Raw genomic sequence first — 22,260 nt, forward strand, 5'->3', positions numbered from 1 at the left:
GTCTTCAGATCATCTGCGTTTTCCATAACAACAACATCGATGGATACAGTTGCTGACAGTGGAGGCTCTCCATGATCAGAAACCATAATCACCAGCGGGTGAGTTTTAAGGTCACTATCACTCATACGCCGCTTAGTCCTGATTTCCCCACTGCTGGTTCCGATTCGGAAGAGATTATTTCCTTTTGGTTCAGAGATGTGGTAAGAAAGCAGCGCGTTATATCCAGAGTCTGCGTCTACGGCCCTGATTTTTGCCACAAAGTAGCCTGCATCAGCTGCATAAGGAACATTTTCGGTGTTCACCGAGCCATGCTCAGAATATGGTGGGAGGACCACGGGGCTGTTGTCATTCTCATCCAGAACAAATACATTCACTGTAACATTATTACTAAGCGGCGGTGAACCCGAGTCTGTGGCCTGAACTTTGAAGGAAAATGATTTAGTTTCCTCATAATTGAAAGACTGAAGAGAATAGACCTCACCACTATCCGAATTTATATTCACAGCAGAGGTAACAGGGAAGTTTTTGTCTGAGCCTTCCAGGTAACTATACGTGATTTTGGCATTATCATTCATGTCAGGGTCAAAAGCAGACACGGTAAAAATCACAGCACCAACGTCACTGTTTTCTTTTACATAAACATTAATAAAAGGCTCCGGGAAGCGAGGGGCATTGTCATTAACATCAGATATGCGAACAGTAATATGGTTAGTGCTAGAGAGAGGCGGACTCCCCTCGTCCGTAGCTTGCATACTTATGTCATACTGAGATACTTGCTCTCTGTCTAACGGACCATCCACAACCAATGCATATTTATTTTTGTAAGTGTTTTGTATTTTAAAAGGTACCGACTCTATTAAGCTAAGCTTTACAGCACCATTTTGCCCAGTATCACCATCTATTACAGTAATCAGGCCAACCATAGTGCCCGCCTTAGCATCCTCTTTTACTTGGTCAGCTAAAGACGTTATTGATATAACGGGCGAATTGTCGTTAACATCCACTATTTCTACCAGAACTTTACAATGTGATAGTCTTGGGTTGGGGCCTTTGTCTTCTGCTTTCACGTGCATTTCAATAGCATTGTTTGTCTCAAAGTCTACATTCCCATTTACTGTGATTTCCCCAGTCGATTGATTGATTTCAAAAGCATCAATATTATTGTCATTGTCATGATTTATAAAAGAATACATGATTTCGCCATTTAAACCCTCATCTAAATCTGTGGCGTATACAGTAATCACTGATGTACCAATGGGTGCGTTTTCTGTGACTCTAGCTTTATATAGCTGTTTACTGAATATGGGAACATTGTCATTTACATCTATAACATGTACGACTATATTCATTGACCCTGATCTGGAGGGCTTCCCACCATCTATTGCTGTTAATGTGAGTTTAATCAAAGACTGCTTTTCTCGGTCCACAGCTTTTTGTAGCACTAATTCTGCCGATACACTGTCCCCTGCGCTCTGCACGTCTAATGAGAGGTATTCATTCGAGCTCAGCTTGTAGGTCTTCACAGAGTTACTACTCACATCCGCATCGTGGGCACGAGGCAATGTAAATCTCTGCCCTGGAAAAGCGGACTCTGAAATGTTTATGGACAAAGACGACGTGCGAAAAGCTGGTGCGTTATCGTTGATGTCTAAAATGATTACCTCGAAGCGATACATATTCAGTGGTGAGTTGAGAATGGCTTCCAGTTCCAATGAGCATTTTAAGCTTCGACCACATAATCCTTCTCTGTCAATTTTGTCTTTAACATGAAGAACTCCAGTTTTCACATTCACGTCGAAATACTTCTTGTTAGGTCCAGGGACTATCTCAAATCCGCGAGGCTCTAGTTCACTCACATCCAGATTAAAATCTTTTGCGAGATTTCCTACCGCGGTGCCGGTGTTCGTCTCTTCCGAAACGGAATATACAATCTGCCCCCACACAATACCACGCAAGCGAACGATAACACAAATCCACAGGATAGCGTTCCAAGCCATATTCTGAAATCACCGTAGTTTGATGTTGGTGAAAAAAGTGTTTGCGCATTTCGAAATAAACGTTTTCATGGAAGTAATGATGACCACCGTCGAACCATTTTCTCCGTTACTGAACAAAGCCGACTGGGATGCCACACACCCTTTGTAAAATAAGGAGGAGCTTCATAATACCGAGCTACCAAAGTTATCCGCGGATCGCTAGTGACACCGTGTGGCTGAGCCAAGTTAAGAGGAGCAGGTGCTGCGTAAGCTATAGAGTGTATAGTCTGTAGAACATAACATGTACAAAAGTGTGCATGCTGCAGAGGCAGAAATTCTCAAGGTGTAACGACACCATATCGAGAAAGAAAGTGATTGTATAGAGAATTCAATATGCATACACAGATGTATACTTATAGACATATACAATACATACAGCCACGGCATACAGGTTTTCCCATGAACTCAGAATGTGAACAATGGGAAATATGTCAGTAAAACACAATGCAGTATATTCCAAATGCACTTATAAATGACTGATACTTTATCAGCAAAGTTTTTCCATATCTCGTCTCATTCACCACCATGGGATCTGAACACGTATCAGCACCATGGAGAGCTACAAATTAGCGTCATAAACCAGTACCAAAAAACCAGACAGCAAACTGGACCTCACAGATTGGTACACGTGAGACGTAATCCTCTGGCGTTTTTCAGTTACTTCAGCCAACGTAGGGAGAATTCTCTTACCTTATCTTGGGTTGGAAGTGTTTGTGTCCTGGTGAATGTGTCTCCACCATTGATACTAATCAGTTCCGCATCAGCAGGCGGAAATGGTGCGGGGAACACTACTACGTCACTCTTCAGTGTGTCGGAGCTAAAACACACGTCATACTGCTGTGTAGATTTGGAGTAAGACCAGCTCCCGTCAGGGTGTGTGGTGATAACCGGGGCGCTGTAACTGTTGAAACTGCTGTCTGTCCTGTGGCATTTCACAGCTATCAAGCTGACGAGGCTCAGCAGAAAAATCACCGATATAGAGACAATGGCGATGAGCAAATAAAAGTTTAAATCCGAAAAGGTGTCTTCCTTAACAGGATTATGCCTAAATGTAGTTTGAATTTCACCTGTGCTTTCCCCAACAACAACGTCAATAGAAACAGTAGCTGACAAAGCAGGCTCTCCGTTATCAGAAACCAAAATGACTAGCGGATGCGTTTTTAGGTCATTATCACTCATTCGCCTCTTAGTCCTGATTTCTCCGTTGCTGGTTCCAATTCGGAATAGGTTGTTTCCTTTGGGCTCAGATATGTGGTAAGAAAGCAGCGCATTATATCCAGAGTCTGCGTCTACGGCCCTGATCTTGGCCACAAAGTATCCAGCTTCGGCACTATAGGGAATGTTCTCACTGTTAACGGAGCTATGTTCTGAATATGGAGGAAGAATGGCTGGAGAGTTGTCGTTCTCATCTAAAATAAAAACGTTAACAGTGGCGTTGCTCCTCTGAGGAGGCACACCAGAGTCAGTAGCCTGAATTTGAAACTGAAAACTCTTTATTTCCTCAAAATTAAACGACTGAAGAGCATGTATGTCTCCAGTAACTGAGTTAATATTAACTGCAGGGGCTGTGCTTTTGAATGAATTATCAACCAATGAATATACGATATTTGCATTATTTCCTACATCTGGATCAAGAGCTGATACGGTGTGAAGTACAGAGCCAACCGGACTGTTCTCTTTCACATAAACATTTATGATGGATTCAGGAAACTGCGGCGCGTTATCATTCACATCAGAAACACGAACAGTGATAACGCTGGTACTGGACAGAGGAGGGGTGCCCTCGTCAGTTGCTCTTATAGTAACATTATAATCAGGCGTCTTCTCTCTATCCAGTGGCCCATCAACCATTAATGAATATCTATTTTTGTAGGTATTGTCAACTTTAAACGGCACCGAGCCCAATATCTTCAGATTTACAACACCATTTTTTCCAGCATCAGCATCTTTTACAGTTATTGATCCAACCATTGTGCCCACAGGTGAATCCTCTTGTATTATATTCTCTAACGATGTAACAGATATTTCAGGAACATTGTCATTTACATCAAGTATTTCAACAAGCACTTTACAAAATGCAGCACGTGGATTATGTCCTCGGTCTGTTGCCTGCACACGGATCTCTAATGCTGGGCTTGCTTCATGATCTAATTCTCCGGTTACTGTGATCTCGCCCGTTAGAGAATTAATGGTGAAAGCATGTATTTTATCGTGGCTGTCTTGGTTCACAAATGAGTATACGATGTCCGCATTTATGCCTTCATCTAAGTCAGTAGCTTGAACAGAGATAACAGATGTACTAGGTAGAACATTTTCGTAAAGCTGTGCTTTGTACAGGGGTTTACTAAAAACCGGAATGTTGTCATTTACATCTATAACGTTAACCATAATTTTGGTTGTTCCGGATCGTGGGGGCTTTCCTCCATCTAAAGCTGTAAGAACTAACTGAATCACAGCGAGTTTCTCTCGATCTAATGGCTTTTGTAACACTAACTCAGCAGACACAGTGTCACCTCCGCTATGCACATCGATAGAGAAATATTCATTTGGGCTCAGCTTGTAGCTTTTCACCGAGTTACTCCCTACATCCGCATCGTATGCTATTGGTAAGGAAAATCGCTCACCTGGAAAAGCTAGCTCTGAAATATTTATCTGACTCACGGATGAGCGAAATGAAGGTGTATTATCGTTAATGTCTACAACATTTATTTCAAAGCGATGTATATTCATTGGTGATTTAATAATGGCCTCTAATTCCAAAGAGCATTTAGAGCTCCGTCCGCATAAGTCTTCCCTGTCTATTCTTTCCCTAACATGAATATTACCTGTTTTTCCGTTCAAATCAAAGTACTTCTTGTTGGGTCCATCCACTATCTGAAATCCCCGACGCTCAAGATCTTGCACATTTAGGTTCAAATCCTTTGCTAGGTTTGCAACAGTAATCCCAGGGTTTGTCTCTTCCGAAACGGTGTACACTAACTGTCCTGATGCGATACTCCATAGACCAAAAAACAAACAGATACACACCAAAATGCATCCTTGCTCCGATATAGGTGCCATAATCCATCAAATGAAAATTCTGATACGTTGGACTCTATTTTATCCACATCGCCATACAAAATGTTTTTCAAGCACATAACAGCGTTCGCGTCTCGCTCATACTGGTCTCGGGAACAAAGACCTGTGCCAGGCCCAAAGCCCTCCTCCCAAGTCCTAAACAAGGCGGAGCCACGGTAACACAATATCATACCGTGGGTGGCCAGTGACACCGTGTGGAGAAAGACATGCCAATAAAACTGAGATTGCGGTCATTTTGACAAATAGTTTACAAGGGCATATGATTAGTTAGTAGGCCTACACGTAGACAAAACCAAATAGCATTACTCTATTCTATATAGTGTTTACTATATGCTAATGTGCATAATGTATTTCAACAGTAAACTATGCTATAGGCCAGTCATCAACAAACCAGCGAGAAAGACGGCAGTGCTCAACGGTATTAAAGTATTAGAACAATACAAAAACATTACAGATGTAATACTTTGCAACTATAGTTTATATTTTGTTTACATATGACATGAAAACAACCGGACGCCCTCTCACTGCAGTGGACCTATCTAAACTGATCTAAACCTCCAGTACCATGGACAGTTACCCATACTCCTCAGATGCGTTCTTTGATACTGAAGTAGCCTACATAACTGTGCATGACTAGGTGATGTTGAGATTCCAGCAGGAGTTATTTTCCAATAATCTGATTAATACCACTTTTAACGGATTGTTCAGAACACGTTGAAACAGATTAATTAAACCATGAAAGACTACAGTACGTTGAACATCAGCCAGAAAAGACCAAACATCAGTTGACAAGTTCACTCCTTTAAGAATGAGCTTACCTTTTCTCTGCTGGGGAGTGTGTGTGTTCGGTTTAAAGAGTCCCCTCCATTAATGCTGATCAGTTCTGCATCAGCTGGTGGAAATGGTGTGGGGAAAACTACTACGTCACTCTTCAGTGTGTCTGAGCTAAAACACACGTCATACTGCTGTGTAGATTTGGAGTAAGACCAGGTTCCATCAGGGTGTGTTGTGATCATTGGGGGATTGTAGCCACTGAAACTGCTGTCTGTCCTGTGGCATTTTACAGCTATCAAGCTGATGAGGCTCAGTAGAAAGATCACCGATACAGAGACAATAGCGATAAGCAAATAAAAATTTAAATCCGAAAAGGTGTCATCCTTAACAGGACTATGCCTAAATGTAGTTTGAAGTTCACCAGTGCTTTCTCCAACAACAACGTCAATAGAAACAGTAGCTGACAAAGCAGGCTCTCCGTTATCAGAAACCAAAATGACCAGCGGATGAGTTTTTAGATCATTATCACTCATTCGCCTCTTAGTCCTGATTTCTCCGTTGCTGGTTCCGATACGGAAGAGGTTGTTTCCTTTGGGCTCAGAGATGTGGTAAGAAAGCAGCGCATTATATCCAGAGTCTGCGTCTACAGCCCTGATCTTGGCCACAAAGTATCCAGCTTCAGCACTATAGGGAATGTTCTCACTGTTAACAGAGCCATGCTCCGAATAAGGAGGAAGAATGGCTGGAGAGTTGTCATTCTCATCTAAAATAAAAACGTTGACAGTGGCGTTGCTCCTCTGAGGAGGCACACCAGAGTCAGTAACCTGAACTTCAAACTGAAAACTCTTTATTTCCTCAAAGTTAAACGATTGCAGAGCATGTATGTCTCCAGTAACGGAGTTGATATTAACTGCAGGGGCTATGCTTTTAAATGAATTATCAACCAATGAATATACAATATTTGCATTATTTCCTTCATCTGGATCAAGAGCTGATACGGTGTGAAGTACAGAACCCATCGGACTGTTTTCTTTCACATAAACATTTATGATGGATTCAGGAAACTGCGGCGCGTTATCATTCACATCAGAAACACGAACAGTGATAACGCTGGTACTGGACAGAGGAGGGGTCCCCTCGTCTGTTGCTCTTATAGTGACATTATAATCAGGCGTCTTCTCTCTATCCAGTGGCCCATCAACCATTAAGGAATACTTATTTTTGTATGTATTTTCAATTTTAAAAGGGACTGAGCCCATTACCTTTAGATTAACTGCACCGTTTTTTCCAGCATCGCCATCTTTTACGGTTATCAATCCAACCATTGTGCCCAGAGTAGAATCCTCCTGAATAATATTTTCTAACGATGTCACGGATATTTCAGGGACATTGTCATTTACATCTAGGACTTCAACAAGTACTTTACAAAATGCAGAACGTGGATTATGTCCTCTATCAGTTGCCTTCACGCGAATCTCTGTTGCAGCGCTGGCTTCATGATCCAACTCTCCGGTTACTGTGATTTCGCCCGTAACTGAGTTAATGGTGAAAGCATTTAGTTTATCCGAACTGTCTTGGTTTACAATTGAGTAAACAATTTCACCATTAATGCCTTCGTCTAAGTCATTAGCCTGTACAGTTATGACGGATGTACCGGGCAGAACATTCTCGTGAATTTGTGCTTTGTATAGCGGTTTACTGAAAATGGGAATGTTGTCATTCACGTCTATAACGTTAACCACAATTTTTGTTGTTCCGGATCTTGGGGGCTTTTCTCCATCTAAAGCTGTGAGAACTAACTGAATCAAGGCAAGCTTCTCTCGATCTAATGGCTTTTGTAACACTAACTCAGCAGACACAGTATCACCTCCGCTATGCACATCGATGGAGAAATATTCATTCGAGCTAAGCTTATAGCTTTTCACTGAGTTACTAGCCACATCCGCATCGTATGCTATTGGTAAAGAAAACCTCTCACCTGAAAACGACGACTCTGAAATGTTTACCTGGCTCATAGATGAGCGAAATGAAGGTGAATTATCATTTATGTCTAAAACATTTACTTCAAATCGATACATATTCAGTGGCGACTTAGCTATGGCCTCCAATTCCAAAGAGCATTTAGAGTTCCGTCCGCATAGTTCTTCTCTGTCTATTCTCTCCCGAACGTGGATATTTCCCGTTCTTGCGTTCAATTCAAAGTATCTCTTATTGGGTCCATCCACTATCTGAAATCCTCGACGCACAAGATCTTGTACATTTAGGTTCAAATCCTTTGCTAGGTTTCCAACAGTAATTCCAGGGCTTGTCTCCTCAGACACGGTGTAAACTAATTGTCCTGACGCGATACTCCATAGACCGAAAATCAAAGACAAACACGCAGAGTTGTATCCGTGTAGCAATATAGGCGCCATAATCCATCAACAGTAAATTCTGTTACATAGAACTGTATTTAACTGCATCGCCATACAAAAGGTTTCTCAAGTACATTACGCTGCTACTAGCATCTCGGTTACACTGATCTCTGGAACAAAGACCCCAGACAGATTCAGAGTCCACCTCCCAAACAAGGCGGAGCCACGAAAAACAGACCAACATTAAACCGTAGGTCGCCAGTGACACCGTGTGGGGAAACGCGAAAAGAAACTGCTAATTATTTTGGCTAGAGAAAGAAATTTAAAAGGAAATTAAACCTAACCTAACTATGCTAATATGTATGTATATATGTATGTGTGTATATATATATATATATATATATATATATATATATATATATATATATATATATGAGGAAATGAGGAATATATATATATATATATATATATATATATATATATATATATATATAGCCTACATACATATTAGCATAGTTATATATACACTGTACATTCATTCAGTACGGGGAACATAATGTCTTGAATTCAGTGTTCTTTATGAATTCAGTGTTCCAAATGACATAGGTAACCATAGCTCGTACAATTCTCAGTTTTATACACACATGTGTAAACATCCAGAGGCATTCTCACCAAATATATAGGCTGCAGTCCAGTGAATAGTCTGTTCTACAATTCCAGTACCATGGACAGTTACCCAGCCGCCCCAGCTGCGTTCTCTTAGACGCTTAACTGTGAATGACACTCTGATTCCTTCCCCTTACAAGTGACTCAAGCCCACATACATTTACCCCCCCCCCCCCCCCCCCCACACACACACACACCACTTAACAGACAGAGAATTTACTTTTTACACAACTGAGCATCTGATGTCTCATTGCATCCGATGTTCTGGTCTTGTTTGCTCATGTTGCCAAAAACACAAATCAAACCAAGCTCTGAGTGATGCTCTGAATGACTGAAGCTGAAAACTTAAAATGACTTGACATGAATCAAACTTCAGCTAAGCACCATTTTCAATTCATAAGTATTTATAAGACTTATAAGAGTTATAAGACTCTTTCTATGTGTATGCTGTTAACAATGGTAGATGGTACTTCTCCGTCGTCCCGTCTTGAGAACACAGTTGAAACCCAAAGGTATACGAGTTAAAACTAAAGATGATTTTGAACATCAACCACGAAATAAATCACCAATTAATTCCTATGATAAATGCAGTGCCTCCCTTTTCTCTGTTGGGTCTTATTCAACATTAATCCGTTAATACTGATGAGCTCCGTGTCTAACACAAACACAAATTCTATATTTATATTAACTATATAATAGCTACAAATGAAAACAAGCCTAAATATGCATGTATTGGGAAAACACAAATTCTGCCCAAACTCTATTCTTACCTTGTCTGTATTTGGGAGGGTTTGTGTCCTCTGAAAAGTGTCTCCTCCATTGATACTAATCAGCTCTGCATCAGCAGGTGGAAACGGTGTTGGGAAAACTACTACGTCACTCTTCAACGTGTCTGAGCTAAAACACACGTCATACTGCTGTGTAGATTTGGAATAAGACCAGCTCCCGTCAGGGTGTGTGGTGATAACTGGAGCACTGTAGCCACTGAAATTGCTGTCTCTCCTATGACATTTCACAGCGATCAAACCAAAGAGACTCAGTAAAAAGACAATTGACACCGAGGCGATGGCGATCATCAAATACAGATTTAGATCTGTGAAAGCTTCGTCCTTTACTGTAACATGTCTGAATTTAGTTTGCAGTTCTCCTGCACTTTCAACAACCACCACCTCTATAGATACAGTCGCTGAGAGAGATGGTTCTCCATTATCAGAAATCAGAATGACAAGCGGGTGGGTTTTCAAGTCATTGTCACTCATTCGCCTCTTAGTCCTGATTTCTCCGTTGCTCGTTCCGATTCGGAAGAGGTTACTTCCTTTGGGCTCAGAGATGTGGTATGAAAGCAGTGCGTTATATCCAGAGTCTGCGTCTACGGCCCTGATCTTGGCCACAAAGTATCCAGCTTCAGCCGTATAGGGAACGTTCTCAGTGTTAACAGAGCCATGCTCCGAATAGGGAGGGAGGATCACGGGACTGTTGTCATTTTCATCAAGAACATAAACATTCACAGTCATGTTGCTACTCAGTGGAGGAACACCATTGTCTGTGGCCTTAACTTTAAATTGAAACGTTTTCATTTCCTCATAATTAAAAGACTGCAACGTTTGAATATCTCCGCTCTCCTGATTTATATTTACCCGTGATGTCACCAGGGCACTATTAGCAAAATTGTCTAAAATGGAATATGACACTTTCGCATTGTTTTCAATATCTAAATCAAAGGCAGAGACTGTGTAAATAACGCTACCAATCGGACCATTTTCTTTTACAAAAATATTAATGACTGGCTCAGGAAAGCGTGGTGCATTGTCATTTACGTCAGAGACATGCACAGTTATAACACTAGTACTGGAGAGACTCGGGGTCCCGTCATCTCTGGCTATGATGGTGACGTTGTACTGAGATACATTTTCTCTATCCAACACGTCATTTACCAGCAACGAATATCTATTTTTATAAGTGTTCTGCACTTCAAATGGCACTGGGTCTCTTATGTTTAAATGCACGAGTCCATTCGACCCAGCATCACCATCTTTAACTGTTATTAACCCCACCATAGTACCCACCTTTGCATCTTCCCTTACTGTATCGACTAAAGAAGTCACAGATATGTCCGGTATGTTATCATTAACGTCGACTATTTCTATCAACACTTTACCATATGCAGCTCTGGGCCTCTGCCCTTTATCTTTTGCCTGTACCCGAATTTCAACTGCACTGCCTGCTTCGTAATCCACGTCACCATTTACGGTTATTAAACCAGAATCAGCGTCAATTGCAAAGGCGTTTATCAGGTTGTCATTATCATGATTTATTAAGGAGTAAGTAATCGCGCCATTTAATCCCTCATCGGAGTCGATGGCGTGGACAGTTATCACACTGGTGCCAAGAGGGGCATTCTCTGAGATGCGACCTTTATACAGAGTCTTACTAAACACTGGCACATTATCGTTAACATCCTCGATGTTTACAATTATATTTAAAGTCCCCGATCTCTGAGGTTTTCCTCCGTCTACAGCTGTGAGCACGAGTTTCACCATGCTTTGTTTCTCACGGTCTAAAGCTTTTTGTAGAACAAGCTCCGGCGACACACTCTTTTCTCCTCGACTTTGTACATCCAGTGAGAAATATTCATTTGCGCTAATCTTGTAGCTTTTAACTGAGTTAACGCCTACATCCAAATCGAACGCATTCGGTAAAGAAAATCTCTCGCCTGGAATGGCAAGTTCCGACACATTAAATTCACTCAAAGTAGACCGAAATGTTGGTGCATTATCATTGATATCTAATATGTTTACCTCGAAGCGGTACATATTCAGAGGAGAGTTAACAATAGCCTCCGATTCCAAAGAACACTTAACATTTTGTCCACATAAGGCGTCTCTGTCTATCCTCTCTGCGACAAATATATGTCCTGTTTTTACATTTAATTCAAAATACCTTTTATTGGTTCCAGACGCTATCTGAAATCCCCGAGAAACAAGCTCCTGTACATTTAGATTCAAATCCTTTGCTAAATTTCCAACGTTTGTTCCCGGATTCGTCTCCTCTGTGACTGAATACACAATTTGTCCACTGCCCAAATCCAAGCTCCCAAAAACGACAAAGATACAGATCCACACTCGATATCCATTATCTGGCATCTTGTCCATCTTCCGTAATTACAAATGTTACTTTTATGCAAAACAAACGTCTCATATCTCAGTAGAAAACGCCCCGATATTCACCGAGAACATAATGTAGCATACTGCGAGGTCGAACAAAGCCCTTTGCTGGGATCGACCCCCTTGTACGAAGAGGGAGGAGTCGAGCGAGTCAATCCAGAGTGTAGGTCACTACTGACACCGTGTGGATGAAAGGCAGAGAAGACAGAAATACTGCTAAGAACAACTATCTTCGGTTATGAGTGTTTTATCCCTTCAGGCAAGGCTGCGTCTCATTAAACTTTCGAGGTCATCATTTCATTTATTTTCTTGTCACTCGCTAAAAAGTCTTTCAGCACCTTAACAGTCAGGGAAAATAGTGTAACCATATGACCTTTGATACTTGAAGTTAACTTTGTAAGACTGAAGTTTACATTTCCTCCTACAGATTATAGCAATATGCACGTGCAACTCAAAACAGTCTGTGCCGTCCATAGACTGGGTAAACCCAGCCCGATCTGCCGGCGATTTGGTGATAGTGTTTTGTGGACGACATAGCATGGCTGAGTCAATTCACTAGTCACCCTTTTCAGGACCATGGACAGATATACTTCAAATACTCAATTTGCGCAAAAGGGTAGTACCATCAAAGAACACCACATATGAGTGTGAACGAGTGTGTACGACATCCAATTCACACATAAGAGCGCACACATACACACATCGTATTAAAGAGATCAACTGATTTCCATAATTTTATCCTATTTCAAACTGGTTACATGGTTATTTTGCCAGCTGTTGCCAATTCTCCCCGCACTCTTTCCATAGATTAAAGGAAATTCTTACCTTATCTTTATTAGGAAGTGTCTGTGTCCGCTGAAAGGTGTCTCCACTATTAATACTGATCAATTCAGCATCAGCAGAATTTTCCAATAATCTGATTAATACCACTTTTAACGGATTGTTCAGAACACGTTGAAACAGATTAATTAAACCATGAAAGACTACAGTACGTTGAACATCAGCCAGAAAAGACCAAACATCAGTTGACAAGTTCACTCCTTTAAGAATGAGCTTACCTTTTCTCTGCTGGGGAGTGTGTGTGTTCGGTTTAAAGAGTCCCCTCCATTAATACTGATCAGTTCTGCATCAGCTGGTGGAAACGGTGTAGGAAAAACTACCACGTCACTTTTTAGTGTGTCTGAGCTAAAGCACACGTCATACTGCTGTGTAGATTTGGAGTAAGACCAGGTTCCATCAGGATGTGTGGTGATCATTGGCGGGTTGTATTCACTGAAACTGCTGTCTGTCCTGTGGCATTTTACAGCTATCAAGCTGATGAGGCTCAGCAAAAAGATGACTGACACTGAAACAATGGCTATCAGTAAATAAAGATTTAATTTTGAAAACGTATCATCCTTGACTGGAACATTCATGAATTGAGTCTTTATGTCTCCAATGGTTTCAGCCACTACCACATCAATAGAAACAGTCGCTGACAGAGAAGGCTCTCCATTATCAGAGACCAAAATGAGCAAAGGGTGAGTTTTCAGGTCATTATCGCTCATTCTCCTTTTAGTCCTTATTTCTCCGCTGCTGGTTCCAATTCGGAAGAGGTTGTTTCCTTTGGGTTCTGATATATGATAGGAAAGCAGCGCATTATATCCAGAATCTGCGTCTACAGCCCTGATCTTGGCCACAAAATATCCCGCTTCAGCAGAATAAGGGACATTTTCGGTGTTGACAGAGCCATGCTCTGAATAGGGAGGGAGAATTACAGGGCTGTTGTCATTCTCATCAAGAATGAAAATATTTAGGGTCGCGTTAGAACTTAGGGGCGGGACACCAGAATCTGTGGCTTGAACTCTTAACTGCAGTGTTTTCAGTTCCTCATAATTGAATGACTGCAATGCATATATATCTCCAGTGTCTTGATTTATGTTAACGGCAGAATTAGCTGAAAATGATTTTGTCGATCCCTCTAATATTGAATACGATATCTTTGCATTGTCATCTACATCCGAATCGAAAGCGGAGACGGTGTAAATTACGGCACCAACTTCACTGTTCTCTTTAACATACACATTAATGACGGGACTTGGAAAAAGGGGCGCGTTGTCATTCACATCTGAGACATGCACAGTGATTACACTGGTGCTGGAGAGAGGTGGGGTTCCTTCATCCGCAGCTACGAGGGTGACGTTATATTGAGAAGTGCTCTCTCTGTCTAAAGGGCCGTCCACAACCAAGGAATAATAATTTTTATAAGATGACTTTAACTTAAACGGAACAGCACCCGAGGTCTCTATTATCGTCTGACCATTCTTTCCACTATCTTTATCAGTAACAGTCACCAGAGCAACCACTGTTCCTATTTCTGCATTTTCTTTCACTGGACTCATAAGCGATGTCACTACTATTTCAGGAGAATTATCATTGAGATCGACCACCTCAACCAAGACTTTACAGTGTGTGCTACGAGGAGAATGGCCACGATCCATTGCCTGAGCTCGGATTTCATATGCAGCAGTTTTTTCGTAGTCTAAACTTCCCTTAACAGTAATCTCTCCAGTTGCCGAATTTATGGCAAACATGTTAGATGCGCTCGTACTCCCCCTCCCGATTAATGAATAAAGAAGCTCAGCATTAACTCCCTCATCCAAATCTGTAGCATTCAGTGTGATAACGATAGTACTGAAAGGAACATTTTCATTGACACGGACTTTATACAGAGGTTTGCTGAATACTGGAGTGTTGTCGTTCACATCTACAACATTAACAATTATTTGTAAGGTCCCAGTTTTTGGAGGTTTACCTCCATCAATAGCGGTCAGTGTAAGCCGAAGAACAGGCTGTTTCTCACGGTCTAACGGCTTTTGAAGCACTAATTCTGCTGATACACTTTGCTCCCCACCGCTCTGCACATCAAGAGAGAAATGTTCATTCGGGCTAAGCTTATAGCTCTTCACCGAGTTAAGTCCTACATCAGCGTCATTTGCTATGGGTAAGGGGAACCTCTCTCCTGAGTAGGCAAGCTCTGTTATGTTTAACCGATGTACCTGTTCTACAAAGGTTGGTGCGTTGTCGTTTATATCCAAAATATTTATTTCGATTCGGTGAAGATGCATAGGATTGCTTAATATCGCCTCGACATTTAAAGAGCACTTGACTGCATTTGGACAAAGCTCCTCTCTGTCTATCCTATCGCTGACGTAAAGAACACCCGTTTGTAAATTCACTTCAAAATACCTCTTGGAGTGTCCCGATACAATCCGAAGTCCTCTCGATTGCAAGTCTTGTACATTAAGGTTCAGATCCTTTGCAATATTCCCCACAAAGGTACCTTTATCGACCTCTTCCGAGACCGAGTATGAAATCTGCGCCGCAGAGAATCCACAAACATAAAGCAGGACGAAGCCTCGAATCCAAAAGCTTTCTCTTTCTGTCCGTACATCCATTGCGACACTGATCAAACGGAACAACTATAAATATATCCAAAATACATCGGTTTGCCATCCATTAAAGTACAGAAAACAAGAGTAATATCCACGATCGGAGCCACCAACAGACCCCTGTTACTCATACCATCCACGAATTTTCTAACAAAGCACAGCTTGGCCCTTACATTTTAATATTCCTCCCATCAAGGAGGAGCTTGACGAACTCACCTTACCACGGTCTACAGCGTCACCTTGTGCTACGGTTTATTATTGTAAGCATCTTTGTAAGCATAATGGGCTTGTAGATAATAATATATTTCGGTACGCACATTGACGTTATATCAAGATAATAAGTATGAATAAAATCTGATAAATATAGGACATTGATTAGAAATACAATTATTCTGTTCTGCTACAAACATTATTGCATGAGGAGCCAATAAATACAAAAAAAATAAAAAATACTATAAATAGTCCTAGTATTGGCATTAAGAAACTCCAGTCCTGGTGTGCATTTATATTGAAAGCTGATGTATCATAATCTCTCTGGAATGATGGAATACCACACCAATTCACAAGATAACTCCTCTGCATACCAAAACAAGAACACATTTCTTAGCTTTACTTTAAGAAGTGCTTACAATTGAAAGCAAACGTCGTAGTGCATGTAACGTGAACACAAATTCTCCCCAAACTTATATAAAAGCTACAAATGAAAGCAACCCGTGACATGCATATATTGAGAAAACACACATTATGCCCAAACTGTTCGCCTTTAACAGAATGTTATTCTTACCTTGTCTGTATTTGGGAGGGTTTGTGTCCTCTGAAAAGTGTCTCCACCATTGATACTAATCAGCTCTGCATCAGCAGGTGGAAACGGTGTTGGGAAAACTACTACGTCACTCTTCAGTGTGTCGGAGCTAAAACACACGTCATACTGCTGTGTAGATTTGGAGTAAGACCAGCTCCCGTCAGGGTGTGTAGTGATAACCGGGGCGCTGTAGCCACTAAAATTGCCATCTGTCCTGTGGCATTTCACTGCTACTAGACTAATTAGGCTCAGCAAGAAAATAACCGACACCGAGACGATGGCAATCAGCAGATATAAATTTAAGTCGGTAAAAGTGTCATCATTTACCGAAACAGTTTTAAATGGTCTCTGCACGTCCACCATATTCTCAACAACACCAATGTCAATAGACACTGTAGCTGACAGAGAAGGCTCGCCATTATCAGAGACCAAAATAACCAAAGGGTGAGTTTTAAGGTCATTGTCGCTCATTCTCCTTTTAGTCCTGATTTCTCCGCTGCTGGTTCCGATTCGGAAGAGGTTATTTCCTTTAGGTTCAGAGATGTGATACGAAAGCAGTGCGTTATATCCAGAGTCTGCATCCACAGCTCTGATCTTGGCCACAAAGTATCCAGCTTCGGCCGTATAGGGAATGTTCTCACTGTTAACTGAGCCGTGCTCTGAGTAAGGAGGGAGAATGACCGGACTGTTGTCATTCTCATCCAGGACAAAGACATTTACAGTCGCGTTGCCACTTAGAGGAGGCACACCTGAGTCTGTAGCCTGAACCTTAAATTGAAATGTTTTCATTTCTTCATAGTTGAATGACTTTATACTATGTATATCTCCCGTGGCAGAGTTTACATTTATCATTGAGGAAACTGGTATTACATTGTTGCCATTATTTTCCATAACCGCATAGGTAATCTGCCCATTGTCATTTATGTCTAAGTCAGATGCAGTTACAGAACTAATCAGAGCGCCGATTGGACTGTTTTCCTTCAGATAAATGTTTATAATTGGCTCTGAAAAGCGTGGCGCGTTGTCATTCACGTCAGACACATGTACATTAATAACTTTGCTGCTATAGAGAGATGGAATCCCCTCATCTGTAGCGGTGATGGTGATATTGTACTGAGATGTTTTTTCTCTGTCTAGAGCCCCGTTTACAACTAGTGAGTAGTAGTTTTTGTAGTTTGCATCTAATTTAAACGGGACATCATCCGATATAGCGACGTTGACTTGACCGTTTTTACCTCCATCTCTATCAAGCACGGACACAAGAGCAATAGCAGTGCCCCTTTGTGCGTCTTCCCTAACCGTATTAAGAAGTGACGTCACGGTGATCTCAGGGGCATTGTCGTTGAGATCCATTATTTCAACAAGCACTTTACAATGTGCAAGTACTGGAGGCTGCCCTTTATCGCTTGCCTCGACCCGAATCTCAAACGCACTGTGCTCTTCATAGTCTATGATACCCTGTACCGTAATGGCGCCTGTGTTTGGATCTATTTCAAAAGCATCTAAAATATGGTCTTGATCAGTCTTCCTTAAGGAGTAGACAATCTCGCCATTTGTCCCGTCGTCTGCGTCGGTTGCATTGAGAGTGATTACTTTGGTCCCTGGAGGAACATTTTCTAAAAGTGTAGTTTTATACAATGCAGAACTAAATAGCGGAGCATTATCATTGATATCTAAAACATTAATCATTATTTGAGACGTGCCTGATTTCGGGGGATTTCCCCCATCTACTGCAGTCAGAACAAGTCTAATCTCTGGCTGTTTCTCTCTGTCTAATGCTTTCTGTAGCACTAACTCTACAGAAACACTTTGATCTCCTCCTTTATGCACAGTAAGGGAAAAATGGTCATTTTGACTTAATTTGTATGCATTTACAGTATTCTTACCAACGTCTGGATCAGAAGCATAAGACAAAGGGAATTTTACGCCGGGTATAGTGTTCTCAGCGATGTTCAAATGCTGTGATTTCGCACTGAAAGAAGGGGAATTATCATTTACATCAAGAATAATCACTTCAATGCGATAAAGCTTTAAAGGATTGTTGATCACCGCTTCTAAACTGAGAGTGCATTTTGTAGCTTTAGCGCAGAGCTCCTCTCTGTCTATCCTTTCGTTCACATACAAAACGCCCGTTTTGAGATTTACCTCAAAATATTTCTTCTTTGATCCGGTGACGAGTTGAAACATACGCGACTCCAAATCCTGGACATTCAGATTTAAATCCTTGGCGATATTTCCCACTGTTGTTCCTACGCTCGACTCCTCGGACACCGAGTAGGACAGTTGTCCGTACACCGAGACGACAGAGAATTCTATAAGAGCCGTCATTAAACACGCAACAATACATTCCCGTCTCCTTGGCAAAAACATTGTTCCGAAAAGGTGGGCCAGTCATAGATCCAAATAAACGTGTCGTCGAATTGGACAATCCCTTAATAGTCAAAAACAGAATAAATCCATGGTGTGTAACAACTGTATGAGGCGACGGAGAGCACTCCAGTCTGCGTACACATATTCTCGCCCCTGCAGCTTTCGTACAACAAAGCCCAGAAACGTCTCCCCACCCACTAGAAATCGGGTGGAGCTTCGAAATCTGCTCCGGAATCTGTCGACCCATCGGTCTACAGCGACACCGCGTGGACAAGACCAACATCAGCAGTTCTTAACGAACAGACTTTACTGTGCTATGTCGATAAAACCTATTGCTATACATTCATAGGCAGCGCTGAAAAACAAGCAAGAAAGAAACTAGAACTCCACTTAAACATATAAACCTGTGTATTATATGTCATCAAATCAAAACAAAATCTACCCAGTCATAATAATGAGGGACAATAAATGAGGGTTTAAATGACTGTAAGCGTGAAATTGCCCTATAAGCTGGTGTAACGTTATGTCATGCCTACAGACACAACACCAACATTTCAGAACCACGGAGAGCTCCTACATCACGTGTACGCTGAGAACAGAAAGCTTCAGAGTAAATGTCTTCCATCTAATTCACGCATAAGTGCGCACACTTACGCAGGTCATCATCTGATTTTCAGATTTTTAAATCAACTAATTTTTAAAGCAAATAACTACATCATTCTTACCCACTATCTTTGTCTTCTATTAAGCTGCTGTAACGTTACGTGAGGCCTAAACCAATCACACCACCTTTTCAGAACCACGGAGAGCTCCAACATCACGTGTGTACACTGAGCGCAAACAAACAGAGACCCCTTCACAATAAATGTCTTCCATCCTTTCATTACACACACAAGTACATGCACACGTATGCACTTCATATTATGAAGGAGATCAACGGATTTTCATCCTATTTCAAGCTGGTTACATGGTTCTTTTGCCAGCTGCAGAAGAAAGTAAGTCTGAATGTGCATGTAGTGAGATCACACTCTTTTCATAGATTAAAGGGAATTCTTACCTTTTCTTTATTTGGAAGTGTCTGTGTCCGCTGAAAAGTGTCTCCACTATTAATACTGATCAGTTCCGCATCAGCTGGTGGAAACGGTGTGGGAAAGACTACTACGTCACTCTTCAGTGTGTCTGAGCTAAAGCACACGTCATACTGCTGTGTAGATTTGGAGTAAGACCAGGTTCCGTCAGGATGTGTGGTGATCATTGGCGGGTTGTATCCACTAAAACTGCTGTCTGTCCTGTGGCATTTTACAGCTATCAAGCTGATGAGGCTCAGCAGAAAAATCACTGATACTGAGACAATGGCGATCAATAAATACAGATTTAAGTCAGAAAAAGTGTCATCCTTGACTGGGATATGTCTAAACTTTGTCTGAATTTCACTGGCCCTCTCAACTACGACAACATCGATAGACACAGTCGCTGAGAGTGAAGGTTCTCCATGATCAGAAACTGCAATAATTAATGGATGAGTTTTCATATCATTGTCACTCATTCTCCTTTTAGTCCTGATTTCCCCGCTACTGGTTCCAATACGGAAGAGATTATTTCCTTTGGGCTCAGAGATGTGGTAAGAAAGCAGTGCGTTATATCCAGAATCTGCGTCTACAGCCCTGATCTTGGCTACAAAGTATCCAGCTTCAGCCGTATAGGGAACATTCTCAGTGTTAACAGAGCCATGCTCTGAATATGGGGGAAGAACTACTGGACTATTATCATTCTCGTCCAGTACAAACACGTTTACAGTAGTATTGCTGCTGAGAGGAGGAACACCAGAGTCTGTGGCCTGAACTCTAAACTGAAAAGTTTTCATTTCCTCGTAGTTGAAAGACTGTAAGCTGCTCAAATCCCCTGTCATTGAATTTATATTCACCAGTGTAGATATAGGTGCACCGCTATCTAAAACTGAATAAGTAATTTGGCCATTCTCATTGGTATCAGCATCAGAGGCAGACATTATGGTCATGACCGCACCGACTGGACTGTTCTCCTTGATGTATACATTAAGGACCGGCTCCGTAAAACGAGGAGCGTTGTCATTCACATCAGCAATGTCTACAGTTATAATACTAGAACTGGAGAGAGGTGGTGTGCCCTCATCGGTTGCTGTGATAGTGACGTTGTATACGGAAATGTTTTCCCTGTCCAATGGACCATCCACCACTAAGGAATAATAGTTTTTGTAGTTCAGCTCGAGTTTAAAAGGAACTTTGTTTCTCACTGCGCAAGACACAATGCCATTTTTACCACCGTCTTCATCGGACACCGACACGAGCGCGATTGCAGTGCCGATTTTTACGTCCTCTTTAACAGTTTTTAATAATGAAGTTACTGTGATTTCAGGAGCGTTATCGTTTAGATCCAAGACCTCAACTAGCACTTTACAATGTGTCGCCATGGGAGGCTGGCCTTTATCATTCGCCTGTGCACGAATCTCAAAAGCACTCCGCTGCTCAAAATCTATGTTGCTCTTTACAGTGATAGCGCCTGTAGATGGGTCAATATGAAACATCTCTAAAATGTTATCTTGGTCTTTCCTGCTCAAAGAATAAACAATTTCACTATTTGTCCCTTCATCGAGATCAGTAGCGTTAATTGTGACAACAGTGGTCCCAATAGGCACATTTTCAAACACGCTTGCTTTGTATAAGGGCCTGCTAAAAACAGGTACGTTATCATTATTATCCAAGACGTTAATTTTGATTTGAGATGTACCTGATTTTGGTGGATTTCCTCCATCTATTGCAGTAAGCGTTAGCTGCACATAGGGCTGTTTTTCGCGATCTAAAGCTTTTTGCAGTATTAACTCAGCAGACGCGCTGTGCTCTCCTTTGTGTGTGGCGAGCGAGAAGTGGTCATTCGGGCTGAGCTTATATGTACTGACGGCATTCTTACCTACATCCGAGTCTGATGCTGACAACAACGAAAATCTAACTCCTGGTAATGTGCTCTCTGCGATATCTATTGTCTGCGAGTTTGCACTGAAAGTAGGAGAATTATCATTCACATCTAAAATGTTTATTTCTATACGATACAGTTTCAAAGGGTTGTTAATTACCGCTTCGACAGTTACAGAGCATTTCAACGATCCTGCGCACAGCTCCTCTCTGTCTATTCTATCAGTCACATAGAGAACACCAGTCTTTAGGTTTACCTCGAAATATGACTTCTTGGACCCGGTAACGATTTGAAACATCCGTGATTCCAAATCCTGAACACTGAGATTCAAATCTTTGGCTATATTCCCGACTGTAGTCCCGGGTTTTGACTCCTCTGGTACGGAGTAAGACAGCTGCCCTGCCACGGCTTCTATACAAAGCACCATAAACACAAACAGTACATCCGTGAATAACACGTTCCTTGCTCTTGCGAAATGCATTTTCTAACCAATATTAGCGAGTCATAGATCCAGGAATGTGTGCTCAATGCAGCCGAAGAAAAGAGAAAAAGCGATATCAAGCCATTCCGTCGATACAACAGCAAATCAATAAAATATCCACCAGTACCATCGTCCCCCCACTCGCATCTCTGAGT

At 41.5% G+C, this 22,260-nt stretch overlaps 4 protein-coding genes across 7 annotated transcripts in view; all 4 read right to left on the reverse strand.

Moving 5' to 3' along the window:
* LOC143132575 (protocadherin alpha-C2-like) overlaps window positions 1-22,260 on the reverse strand; it is a 91,810-nt gene that overhangs the window by 49,550 nt on the left and 20,000 nt on the right. The window contains exon 1 of one of the 4 annotated variants that reach the window (XM_076292192.1): window positions 19,733-22,234. The exons of 1 other annotated variant lie outside the window; for it this stretch is intronic. In XM_076292192.1, the coding sequence (XP_076148307.1) occupies window positions 19,733-22,105 (2,373 nt within the window). In that variant the 5' untranslated portion in view covers window positions 22,106-22,234. Of the gene's footprint in view, window positions 1-5,932; window positions 8,385-9,678; window positions 12,171-19,732; window positions 22,235-22,260 lie in introns of those variants that run through there. 2 more of the 4 variants (XM_076292189.1, XM_076292193.1) reach the window with 2 other exon arrangements.
* On the reverse strand, window positions 2,694-5,327 carry LOC143133311 (protocadherin alpha-3-like). The gene has a single exon (XM_076293094.1). The coding sequence runs from the start codon at window positions 5,094-5,096 to the stop codon at window positions 2,694-2,696; it is 2,403 nt and encodes an 800-aa protein (XP_076149209.1). The 5' UTR covers window positions 5,097-5,327.
* On the reverse strand, window positions 13,107-15,509 carry LOC143133312 (protocadherin alpha-3-like). The gene has a single exon (XM_076293095.1). It carries the CDS (start codon window positions 15,507-15,509, stop codon window positions 13,107-13,109), a length of 2,403 nt encoding a protein of 800 aa, XP_076149210.1.
* LOC143133313 (protocadherin alpha-13-like) lies at window positions 16,267-18,744 on the reverse strand. Its single transcript, XM_076293097.1, has one exon. It carries the CDS (start codon window positions 18,673-18,675, stop codon window positions 16,267-16,269), a length of 2,409 nt encoding a protein of 802 aa, XP_076149212.1. The 5' UTR covers window positions 18,676-18,744.

The sequence above is a fragment of the Alosa pseudoharengus genome, unplaced genomic scaffold, assembly GCF_046254945.1.
Source record: "Alosa pseudoharengus isolate Yale_2024_CS ecotype anadromous, Long Island Sound unplaced genomic scaffold, YU_APseudo_1.1 YU_APseudo_1.1_scf_19, whole genome shotgun sequence".
NCBI classification, from domain to species: Eukaryota; Metazoa; Chordata; class Actinopteri; order Clupeiformes; family Clupeidae; genus Alosa; species Alosa pseudoharengus.

Bases quoted from the DNA above. Each gene is read 5' to 3' on its own strand.
- LOC143133311 (XM_076293094.1), bottom strand. From the start codon at position 5,096: ATGGCACCTATATCGGAGCAAGGATGCATTTTGGTGTGTATCTGTTTG.
- LOC143133312 (XM_076293095.1), bottom strand. From the start codon at position 15,509: ATGGATGTACGGACAGAAAGAGAAAGCTTTTGGATTCGAGGCTTCGTC.
- LOC143133313 (XM_076293097.1), bottom strand. From the start codon at position 18,675: ATGTTTTTGCCAAGGAGACGGGAATGTATTGTTGCGTGTTTAATGACG.